The sequence below is a fragment of the Podarcis pityusensis genome (assembly GCF_964106645.2).
Source record: "Podarcis pityusensis genome assembly, chromosome: 12".
Lineage (NCBI taxonomy): Eukaryota > Metazoa > Chordata > Lepidosauria > Squamata > Lacertidae > Podarcis > Podarcis pityusensis.
In genome coordinates, this window is record NC_138037.1 from 42,811,665 (window position 1) to 42,824,209 (window position 12,545).

Genomic DNA, 12,545 nt, shown 5'->3' on the forward strand with positions numbered 1-12,545 from the left:
AAATACTGTGTATCTCAGACTGACATGGGGCTAGTCATACACTAGGGAGTCATGTCTTAGAGTTGTTTTGTATACTGTAGTTAGTGATAAAAGTTCTTCACACCTTAAATTTCAAGGGCATTTCTTTGAAGCAGAATGCATTGGCTTTCACAAGACGGCGTTTTTGATGCGTAAGTTCAGCTGAGTTAAAAAAAAAAGGAAATCTCTGAAGATTTCTCTGGAGTAGAAGTTCAAAGATTTGTCTCTGGGGCCCATTTCAGTTTCAAAAACAAAGTGCTTGCATTTCCCTCAAATATATTTTAAATGAAGCATACACAGATGTTTATCTTATCCTCGATCTGGTGGCAGGAAAAGGAAACAAGAAATGCCAGGTCACCTGAAGGAATATTGAAAGAACCTTAATGGATGGGCCCATGGAGCAAAATATTTCCACCAGAATAATCAACAGCAGGGTGAGCATATGGCTATCCACACGCTACCCAGCCAGCTTTCAAGTTCTGCTGTTAATTTACAAAGTTCTAAACAGTATCTTAAGGACCGTTCCTGATGCCCCACCTTGATCACTAAGATCTACTGATGAAGCATCCTTGGTGGTCCCCACTGCTGCTGAGAGTCAGCTGGTCTTTAGGAGGGTCTAAGCCTTTCACATAGAAGGCCATGATGAACTCATTGCTAAGAGAAGTCCAGGGAGAATCATCCCTGCTTTCTTTCACACATCTTTGACAAACTGCACTGTTCAGGCAATCTTTTGCAAGCTTTATATTTTTGGCTGATATGCTGTTGATATTTTTACCAAGCTCATTGTTGTGCTGTTAGGTTTTTGCGTTGCACACCACCTTGTTATATTTTTCTATGCAAGCATGGTTTAGAACTATTTAAATAAATACATAAAATAAAAACATTACTCCAACTTTAAAACCAGGGCAATGCAGGCAGGCAGGGTGAAGGAGAGACAGGCCAAATCTGTTCTCCTGATCCAGTTAATATACATATACAAATCAGGCAAAGGAGACCAGGACAATCAGGCAAGAGTTCAGCTACTGATGTGTAGAGCTGCCATACGTCCGAGTTTTCCTGGACACATCCGGGAATCAGGCTCCCTAAATGGATTTTGCTGAAGTGGCAAAACATCCGGGAAAACCTGGATGCATGGCAAAGTAGGGCAATCCTAAAAATGCTTTGAAATTCCCCAAACAGCCCAAAAACGTAGACCATAAGATGCACCTGGTTTTTGAAGGAGGAAAACAAGAAAAAAAATATTCTGAATCTCAGAAGCCAGAACAGCAAGAGGGATCACTGCGCAGCAAAAACAGCAATCCCTCTTGCTGTTCTAGCTTCTGGGATAGCTGCACAGCCTGCATTTGCTCCATAAGACGCACACACATTTCCCCTTACTTTTTAGGAGGGAAAAAGTGAGTCTTATAGAGCAAAAAATACGGAATTTTGGGGGGAGATGTTCCCAAAAAGCTCAACAATTTCTCCTCCCCCCAAAAAAGATGAACAACTTTGTCCAGATTTTCACTTTTGGGAATATGACAACCCTACTGATGCATCTTCACATAAGACCACCTTCCCTTTCTTGTACCATAGCCACTGATCTGGGTATAGTGCCAAGAGTTCTAAGCAACAGCAGCTACATATTATTAAACAGGACAAGTAGTTTCCTTGCAGATCTTTTTATGTTACTGGCATCACAGAGCTATTAATACAGCAGCTTGGTCAACATCATCCACATCCTCTTGGGCAACCATACTCATGATACCACCCTCAAAATGATACAGGGGTATCAATAAAATATGCAATGTGACGTAAGAAAATAACAGAAGATATCACAGAATAACTGTCATGTGTTACAGTTTCCCTGCACTGAATAAGCAGCTAACTGGTAAAAAAAATTATTGTTAACTATACTGTCCTCTTTCAGAAAACACATATCTGATTATTAAAATATTTTGCAGTTTGCCACATGGTTACAGTCAAACAATGAAATGCACCGGTATGAAAATATCCACTCTCCGTTACTGTAAAAATGAAGTCGGGCCGTCAACTATCTACAAACAGTAACAACTTACAGTAAAATCCTAACCCTAACCATGTCCATTCAGAATTAAGTCCCACTGGATTCCATGGGACTTATTTTCAAGTAAACAGGGTTAGGAGAGCAGCCCTAGGCAGCAACTATATACCCATCTGCCTGTGAGTAAATGAATTCAGTGGAACCTACTGCTGAACAGACAAGGTTAGAACTGTGCTGGCGATCTTACAGTTCTTGGCGTAGCTGGGATGTAAAGTCCCAGAACAGGAAATAAGCCATCATCAAAACAGCAATTCAGATTTTAGTGAAAGCCGTGTTAGAAGCATTTCAAAAGGCTACAACTTAGAAAGATAGCAGAACTGCGTATCTAGTCCACCTTTTTCCTCCTGATTTTAGACCGATTGTAGAATTTCAAGCTGCCACCTTTTCACTGGAACACCCCAAACTAATGCTATTTCTTTTAATGAAAGTCAATAGACTTCCAGTGTAAAGGTCAACTACCACCGGGGAAGTCTAATATTTTGAGAGAGCGGCAGTCCCTGTTCCAAAGGGAAACTCAACCACACAAAGAGGTGCTTTTCTGATCCCGCTGGGTGCTTTGATACTTATTCCAAAGGTAAAGACATAGTGGATGTTTCTTACCTGCAAATCAGCCGGTTCTTTACCAAAGCTGTGAAGATATCTTGAAACAGCTTGTGCTGTGGATGTTGACTAAATTTCCTCTCGTTCTTGTAATTCATACTAAGGGGAGAAAAAGGCAAATGGGCATTGCACAAGGCATAAATGCTTTTGCTCGCAGTGATGGGATGCTAAGAGATTGTTGTCTGTGCAGAAAATGCATTTTTGACTACAGTGACTTAATGAAAATGACCACAAAGATTAATAGGTTACAATCAATGTACTCCAAACTAGATTCCTGCTCCTACTTGGACTCACTGGTCAGCACCCAGGGGAAATAATAGAGCAAGTCCCTGTCAGGAGCTTGTCCTACACTTGAGTAGGACCCTGGCAGAGACATATGCCCGACTGGCATGTTCCCTCATAGTCGATTGTTCGGGAGCTTCAAAACCTTTATTCTGCCCAAACATCACAGTGACCGATGCCAACAGACATCAGCACACTTAGGGATCCGCAGAGTCTTTGCAGTTTGCGTAACAGACCTCAGCAACTCAGCATTTTGGCTAAACTACTTTATTTACATATAAACACACACAGAGCACTGCAACATGGCTCCCTCTCTCACTAACATCAGACAGCAATGAGAAAAAATGAAAGACAATAGTCCCACTTCACGGAACACACTAACACAAACATCCTGTCTCTGTCACTTCCCACTCTGTGGAGTCAAAACATATACCGTCATGTGAAAGAGAACAATCCCATGACTGCAATCATGGAGCAGGAATTCTAACAGTCCCTACCTCTCCCCTGAATGTTACAACTACCACTGCTGTCTTAATTTAATTTATTATCTCAACTTGTATGCTGCTCTTCCATATGGCAAAGTGGTCCACAAGAACTTATTCCATTCATGCCTGGTGTCAATTATCCTAGGAGGGGAGTGTGTAAGGTTCAGCCAAGTTCATCCTGAAGAGACAAACCTGAAAGGGCATCTTTCCCGGATGGCATACTAGCATAGTGCTGGTAGGGCCTGGGTTCCTGGATGGACTGCCCATCAGAAGAGGCTTCTGAAACTCCTGTCTACAGTGTTACATGCAAAGCAGAAGTTCAGGATGACCGCAAACATCCTAAATTGCCTCCTGTATGCAAGGCAACAATGAAGGCTGCCATCTTATCCCCCAATACCTGGGAATAACCCTATCCAATTCAATAGGACGTACATCTGAGCCACAGTTAAGACAGCCCTGTCAGATGTCAATAATACAGTATGTCTTAAAGTCACTTATGATTGAATTTATTTACTATTATCCCATGAGGTTCTAGATGTCAGTTTGCATTTCTTAGTGCAAAAAGTATTGATCTGATGTGTAGAGATCTTTCCTATTCTACTTAATTCAAGAAGCTTCTGGAAGCTTCTCTGTGTGAAAGAAACCAATGATGTTTGGGTTATACCTTCAGAGAAGCTAAGTACAGCTGGTTTGAACTGGTTCTCTTACCTCTTTCTGTCAAGGTTATGCTGACTATAAAAGTAAGGCCAGATGGAGCCTGGGTTTCACTTTCACTTTCTTTCCCGTCTGGTGTTGTGTTCTGTATGCTTAGTCTAAGGTTTAGTCTTGTTATAAGTTACTGTAAGTTTAAGTTAAGTCTGCTGCAACTGGATTTCTTATGGACAGTGCCAATCCTAAATGTATTGGATTTGTGACCATTATGCTCATTTGCCTTCAGTAGCAGTAAAGCTCTGCTGGATGAAATATAATCGCCTCTGGTCTATTTTCTGGGAATCCTACAACGTGTTTAAGTTTTTACTCTGCTAACTATAGGTTGGAATCTGCTCTGGTTCAATATTGAGTAGAATTTCAATGACACTAGAGCACACTCAATAGTAAAGATTATATATATAGCATAAAAGGATTTTAATTGGATCCAGATAAATACAATAAACATTCATTTTCTTTTCTGCACGGTACCTAAAGTGTTCGAGTTCAACAGCTTCAGTCGATTCTTGCCATTGACCTCTACATCTCTCTCCACAAGGGTTGCTGGAGTACTGCTCAGACTTGGTCATGCTATTATTAGAACTTTCAAAGTTAAGGGCTGGCAGCTGCAAATGCAAAGGAGATTTACTATAAGACAAATGATACAAAGTGTTTAGCTGGGTCAGAGGAAAATACGTGATTGTCACAGGGACCTCGGGCAATTTAACCTCTGAATTCAAACAACAAGGAGATGATTTTTAAAAATAATAATCCAATATATACAGCAGATTTCAAAGCACCCTAGGCTGTCTCTTCTCCATAACTGCACACAGATCTTGAAAAGATGCAGCTGGAGTATGCAGGGGGGAAAGGAATGAAAACATAGCAAGCATTCTCAAAATGGCAGTTGGGCGCAGAGTTCTGAGCAGCAATGGCTGCTTAGCCTTGTTGAACGCTCTCTAAGAAGCAGGAAGCTTGCATCTATACTTTTCAGGGAAATTTTAAAAACCTGGACCAAAAACCGAGGGGAGATCTCTCCTCAAATAGCCTTCCTGGAATAGAAAGCACCTGCTCTGCAGAAGTAGACAGAGAACAAAGTGAGCTTATTAAGAGCAGAGAATGAGAGCACTGCCTCCTGAGAATAAGCTGTTTATGTATACAGAAGGGATGAAGAACGTGTGGCCCTCTAGATGTTATTAGACTCCATCTCCCCTCAACCTCAGAAGGCATGGCCAATGGTGAGGGCTGAGAGGAGTTGTTGATGACAGCTCTCCATAATAGGGTACCAAAGACTTATTTAAAGGGCACAGGCAGTTTCTTAAAGAATTACTTTTACTATTGGCATGACCTACCTCAACACACAGGCCCCATCTACACTATACATTTAAAGCAGTATCATACCACTTTAAACATTTATGGGTTCCTCCCCGCCCCCGCCCCCCCAGAATCATGGGAAATGTAGTTCATTAAGGGTGCTGAAAGGTATTAGGAACCCCCTATTGCTCTCTCGGAGCTACAATTCCCCGAGTTCCCTGGGGAAAAACAAAAGAAAACCCATATGCAATGGGTTCCTTCTTTTCAACTCCATCCATTCCTAAAAAGGATCCCCCCACCCTCATGTTTACGCAGAGCTTGAAAGCTACTGTTCAAAATTAATTTTGAATATCTGAATATTAATTTTGAGTATTTCCAAAATCAAATTAACTTCAATAATAATGAATAAATTAATAATTACAGCCTGCCGTTACAAAATGGCTAATGAAAAATACCTGTTGTTTGCTTGACTGGACATTTAGTAGTGCCAGAAGCCTTTTAAGGTCTGAGTAATCCCTAGGAGAAAACATAAATTATATGCTTATTAACAACACATTACACTACCTTATTTCATCAGTAAGTAATCTAAATGAAATAATATTGAAGTTTATATTTCTATGGCATTGTATCAAGCATTCCACAATATTGCCTCAGCGGTCTGCTCTACACACCCACAATTTGTATAGGCTTCTTAACCACCAATTGTTTCTGTCAAAGTGAAAAGGTCTTGGTGACCAGAGTAACAGTCACCATGTACACAGAGCGATTCAGATTAAACTATTCTGTCTGGCAGCTGGTGCAGATTCCAGAGAGTCACTGCTGACATTTAGCGAAAAGCACAGTACCCTTGAAGTTTGGTATCAGTTGCCTTGTCTGTGGTCTTCACCTTCTTGTGTTGATCAGGCATTGTATAACATCAAGGCATCAGGATTAACACATCATGCCTCTGAAGAGGAAAACAAATGTAAAAATGTTGTTTTTTCACTTGACAAGTGAAGGACAATACCAGTAGATGACATGAGTAACTGGAGAAAGAGATGTCTACAGGAAAGAAAACAAAGAATACATAATAGGTCCAGGGATTAAATAAATCAAGAGCATACCTTTCTACATTTCTCCAATGAAAATAGGGACGTCCTATTCCATTAATATTATTAATACCCCACCCATCTGTCTGGGTTGCCCCCGCCACTCTGGGTGGCTTCCAACATATATAAAATCATAATAAAAGATTAAACATTTTTTTAAAATCCCTATTCTAAAGGTTGTGTCTCCTTGGCTCGGGGGTCGCCTAACTCCGTAACCTCCAACATTTCTCTAATGAAAATAGGGACGTCCTAAGGAAAAGCAGGACATTCCAGGATCAAATCAGAAACCAGGATGGCTTCTGTAAATCTGGGACTGTCCCTGGAAAATAGGGACACTTGGAAGGTATGAAAGAGCTGTTTTAGCTTCTCTTAAAAGCTCCTGCTTCCGAAGTGGGATTCTTCACCTTCGTTGTTTTTAACCACAAATCTACATGCCATATCTCGAATCGCTTTTGAGATACTTCTCACTTTCAAATATGGTTTGTCACACAGCATGTGCACGTCAAGGGGAACTGTTGTTCAAGAACTTAAACGCAAAGTTGAGTGGAATGGAGCTTTCAGAGATCATGGTCAAAATATACACAAAGTCTAATTTCTTTGGATTCCCATTTCAATGGCTGGGGGAGCAGGAACTAAAAAGATGAATGGCCTGTTATCAACCACCTATTATTGATGACTGGTTTCCATATTTGTTTGTATATTCCAAAAAGTTCTCTTTTAAAAAAAAATTAAGGAAGTGCTGACACCTGTTCCTCAAAAGCCTTGATAAATGTATATAAGATACTATGGTGTGCAAATTTAAAAAGAAGTGTGTTTTTTCTGGGGGTACTCAAGAGTACACAGTACTGGCACTCCCCCCGCCAAAAAAATGTTAGAAGTGTGACACTTACTGTAACAACTCCATGGTGTGTACTAGCACCGTTTTTCTATAAAAGGCACTAATAATAATAATAATAATAATAGTGTTTCAAAGCTAAATCTGAGAGAGAACAAACCACGCACTGCATATGTTCCAAAGCTAAATCTAACACCGAAAAGAGATCCTAGTGGCTCTCCCCGGCCTAATCCCCGGGGTCCGCTGGGAATTCCCATCCAATCATAAATTATGGGATGGGAAACTCCACAAAACGCTGTTTTCTTCGTTCCTCCCAAGCATCCCCTTCCTCGCTCTACTCACTTCGCACAGGGAGGGGCGGCGCCTTGGATTCCCGATCTCTCTGCCCCTCCCCAGTATGCAGATCCACCGCACCTCTCCGTTTATTATTTTTTAGGATTCTTCTTATTATTATTATTACTACTATTTTTTAATCCGAGCCAAAAAAGACCAAACCCCCCCGCCCCGCTGAGCGAGCCAACTGACAAACGTACCAGCCAATGAGAGCGCGCCTCCTTCTAAACGATCGATTCCTTCGACCAATGGCGAGCCGCTGCGAAGGCGGCGGCGCTCCAGGGGAGACGGATAACGCCGCTGCTGCTGTTGCCATAGGAACGGGAGAAGCCGCTCGGGGCTCCCAGCCCCGCTCGCCGTAGTGGAAAGAAACGACTCTCGCGCTAAATTCTCAGTAGGCGCGGCTTGGAGCGGTGACGTCACCAAGCGGCCTTGCAGGAGCCTTTTTCTGATTGGCTAATGGCGGCCCTCCTTCTGCAAATACCCGGAAGGGGGCAGAAGGGGAAAGATTACCGTATTCACCCAAAAGGTGGCGTGGGAATTGTAGGCTGGCGCCACGTCGCTTGCGATTTTGTTTGGAAAACGACCCAATCCAAAGTCGGAGGGTGTAATTCCATTACGTATTATTATTGAGCGTGTAGAGACTGCTGCTTCACTTCCAGTCCTCTCCAAAAGGTCTTAAGATAATATTTTTTTTATTGTAATTAATGACCGCAATAAAAAAATATAGGGCTAACCTAACTTATGTAGCAAATCAGATGTACTGATTTGGAAGAGAGGGGGAAATGAATTTATAGAACACAGCAGCGACGACACTCATACATGGTACATATATACTGAAATTTTATTTGCTTCATATCGTTGAAACAACCAAGTTAAGGGGCCTGTGATTAGCTCTCAGACATATTGAGGATCTGTAAAGATGATGCTTTGGAATACGTGTAGGAAATCTCACCTTCTGAATGACCAGCTTCCAAAGATTATGCTTTAAGTATAGTATGGTGTCCAGTTAGCTATTCTGTCTAAGCAAGATGTGCAACTATGCAGAATCTCATAGATGAGATTCCTACATTGCAGGGGGTTAGACTAGATGACCCCCAGGATCCCTTCCAACTCCACCAAATTCTAGGATTCTACAGCACTTCATACCATCCACTCCCCAACAGATTCCATGATGTTGCTTTGTTGCAGTTGGGGGCATTTTCTCCTTTTGTGTCATACATTTTAAACGGGACTGCCCTTTTTATTTTATTTTGAAGTTGAAGGCACTTTGGGGAGCCTTTTGGGCACAAGAAGGGCTCCAAGTAAATGAATTGAACGTTTGTTTCTATAGAAGTGCAGGACAGCTCCAAAGCAACAAAGCCATGACTTCTCTTCGGGGCCAGTGCACCCATGAGGCAAGGTGACGTAACTGCCTCAGGCAGCAGGTACCACAGGGGCAGATCTGCCAACCGCTGAATGCATTGCCTGCTGCTGCAATGTGCTCCTTGGAGGCCAGATCTGCCACTTCCTTGGGTGGCCAATGCCACCTCTACAGTGGCCTCTTGGCAAATAGGTGGTGCTGCTGATCTCCTCATCCTTGTTCCCGATATAGATCTTCACTCACCTCTTATTCCTTGGTGCACTATTTTGTGATTCATCTCAGGTGCCAATTGTATTGGGCTGGCTCTGTTTCGCGTGCTCAATTTCAATAGACCTACAGCCTAGAATAGAATTGGCACAACTGAACAGAACCAAACCTTGCCACAGAAAGAGCAAAAACATGCAATATGGGTAAAGCTGCAATATCTAATATTTATCCAGAGTTATATTGCGAATCTCTAGACCACTGCTCAACTCTGATCAAGCATCTCTTTCTGACCCTTTACATTGTAGGTTTTATTAATTTCTCTCTTAAAAATTTAATATTTTCCTGTTTTCCTTTTAACATTCTGCATAGCCCAATTACTGTACTAACCTTGTCTGTGCATAATGCTATGGCTTCACCCTCAAGTGCTGGCATACTTTCATATGCCAACAAAATTATTTGGGTGCCAGTTACAAATAAGGCAAAGGATTGACTGGAATTCAGGGCAAGATAGAAGGGAAAAACAGCATCACCTTGTCCCATACAATCTGAGTATTTGCAGGGCAGATGTGGGAAGGAAGCTGTTTCTTCCCACTTACCTCGATCCAATAAACACAGGACAAGAAAACAGAAAATATGTATTTTTCCCCTCTTCACTTTTCTTGCTTTTGCTAACATGGGAGGTGTGTAATATAGGAGGTGTACATTTCAGCATACCTTGTGAAATAAATACCATTCCAGTAAATGTCTTTTTCTGTTACCAGTAAAGGTAAATCTGCTTTCTAGTGTCACTAAGAAACAAAACTCAAGTTCTCAGTGGCTTCCTCTGAGTTTTATGACAGTAAACAGGATAGAACTAAAAAGGTTATTGCATTGGAAGTGCATAACTTGCCCCATCGTCCACAAAACTGTCAACACTGGGGCAGATTAACCCACCTCAAGCCTACAATGGCTGCCATTCATTCCTATGAGAAATACTCTACTCTAGAGATCCTTGAACTATATTGGTCTTCAATTCACTACAACCCCTGCCCACCACAGTGAAAGGATTTTGAGCATCTAATAATATAACACAACTTCAATCCAAAAGATACATATTGCAGCATTATACAGTGGTACAATTTGTAGCATCGTTTCACAGCTCTTACTTGCTGGTTGTGCAGTTCTTAAACACATGGCAAGAACTTCACTCTAAACTAGACTAGCTAGATAAAAGTTAGAGCACCAGAGAGCTTTCATGTATTATATCAGTAACATTAAACCTGCATAACAAACAACATGTGATTAAAGATTAACCGAAAACGTTAAATTCAGTGGCATTTTATTGCTTTTTGTCAACTTTTTGAAACATTACAAAAAATAGTTTTCGCAACATTCATTAAACAAATTATAAAGGCTGGATTTTTCACAGTACATGTTGGAGAATTTTTTGTAGGCATTATATAAATTAATAAAATATTGTTTCTACATTTGGAACAGTGTTAACTTGCTTTGGATTTTATTATAAAAGGAAATGTTATATGCAATTAGAAAACTGTCATAAAAACTGGAATAAAGTGTGGAATCACACTGCAAATCAAAGTAAATGTTTTTGTTCAGCTCTGAACACTGGAAGACACACTTACAAAACAAAGCATCAATAACAAATGGGAAATGTTACAAAGGAATTCGTCTCCTGACTAATAAATTGCGTTATAAAAACCTGGCATTAAATAAGTTACTCCAAGACTGCCAAATAGTGACAATATGTACTAAATATGAAAAACTTTATTTTCACACCAATTGCAACCATTTTCCTATAATTGACAAATTTACTAAAAAGTTTTAAAATAAAAAAACTGCAAGTAGTAAAATCACAAGACAATATTTTGTATTCAGAATACGAGTATATATTGACACACAACTATGTGCCTGTACATTCACTAAAATAAATGGTTCTTCACAACATTTGTACTGTATTAGGTAATGGATGGCACCTATAATCAATCATTCTAAAAAACATTAAATTACTGACCAAACTTAAGAAAAGCAAAAGCAAAATACATTCAAAATGTTGTGCTAATGATCTACAAACTCTGAACTGGTAACTTCAAACACAATGTATAAAACATATGTATAATACATAACCCCTTTAAACAATGCATACCAGTGCATTTTGGTTTTGCATTTCATCTATCCGTGACATTTTTACATTTGGAACTTACTTTTACAATGGGCACATTTTACAAGACTACTGTACATAGAGATAAATGTGTTGGGGGGGGGAGGAGAAACGTTCTGTTGGATGCTAAATGACTGACATGCTTTGTACACTATCTTGCACATTTTTGTTGATTATCTTGATAATCTGGAATAACCTGCCTTAAACACAGTTTGCAGCATGGAACATTGCAAACTAAGGATAATGAGTTGTTTGTGCATATCTAGAACAGAGTTTTACAAGTTCATACATAAACCAAAAACACCGGGTTGTTTAGATTCTATTGTGACACTAAGATTCTTTACAGAAGATGCCAGTACCAAGGTATGTAAAAAAAGTGCTCAGCTATTTAGTCTACTGGTTTAATGGAAATATACTGGCTTTAAATTAGGCTCCACCCTAAGGTGAATCAGTGCACAGTAAAGTTTACTCATTTACACCTTTTAAGGCAACATTTATTATCTACGTACAGTAAAAGCTCTGTCCTTCACTGTCTTACTTTAATACTATCCTTTTTTTAATTATGGAGAAGGAAATAACGTTTATACAGTATAATAAGCAGTAAATCACCTAGATTTTACCACTGGAATTCTCAGCATGTCATCAGGACTTAATATGCTATCAAATATGTAAGATAACATTAACAAACAACATCGAAACAATCAATGCAGACTACATTGCAAGTCATGGTTATGCCTGGCACTGTATAATATTTTTACATAATTAAAATAAAATAAATATTGTGATTCTAAGTAGTTTTCAGATCTTTGCTTAAGTTACCAAAATTATTAACCCTTTGGCACTGAAAAGTTGATATGAACTGTTCAGCATTATGGAATTATAGGCTTAAAAAACAAAGGGTTAACATTCAAGACAATCTGTTTGGATCTTTGCAAATTACTACCCACAGCTCTGAATACAGAATTTTTCAGTAATGGAAGACAAGTGTGAATAACTCTGAAAGCTACAGGCATGATTGTTTTTTTTTTTACTGTACCAAATAGAACACATTGTTTTCAAACGTGATTGTTGAAGACGTTGAACACACCTTTTGTGAAAGAGATGGGGTAAGTGACA

At 39.9% G+C, this 12,545-nt stretch overlaps 1 protein-coding gene across 5 annotated transcripts in view; it reads right to left on the minus strand.

The window, feature by feature from the left end:
• Nucleotides 1–8,254, minus strand: part of NEK10 (NIMA related kinase 10) — a 115,697-nt gene extending 107,443 nt beyond the window's left edge. For 2 of the 5 annotated variants that reach the window (XR_013978025.1, XM_080974593.1), the window contains exons 1-5: nt 7,711–7,878; nt 6,291–6,391; nt 5,901–5,961; nt 4,624–4,757; nt 2,678–2,776 (exon numbers count right to left, since the gene is read on the minus strand). Coding sequence is in view for 4 of the 5 variants with exons in the window: in XM_080974593.1 (XP_080830719.1) it covers nt 2,678–2,776; nt 4,624–4,757; nt 5,901–5,961; nt 6,291–6,352 (356 nt within the window). In the remaining variant the exon portion in view is untranslated. Of the gene's footprint in view, nt 1–2,677; nt 2,777–4,623; nt 4,758–5,900; nt 5,962–6,290; nt 6,392–7,710; nt 7,879–7,901 lie in introns of those variants that run through there. The other 3 variants (XM_080974592.1, XM_080974594.1, XM_080974591.1) reach the window with 3 other exon arrangements.
• Nucleotides 8,255–12,545: the final 4,291 nt, after the last annotated feature.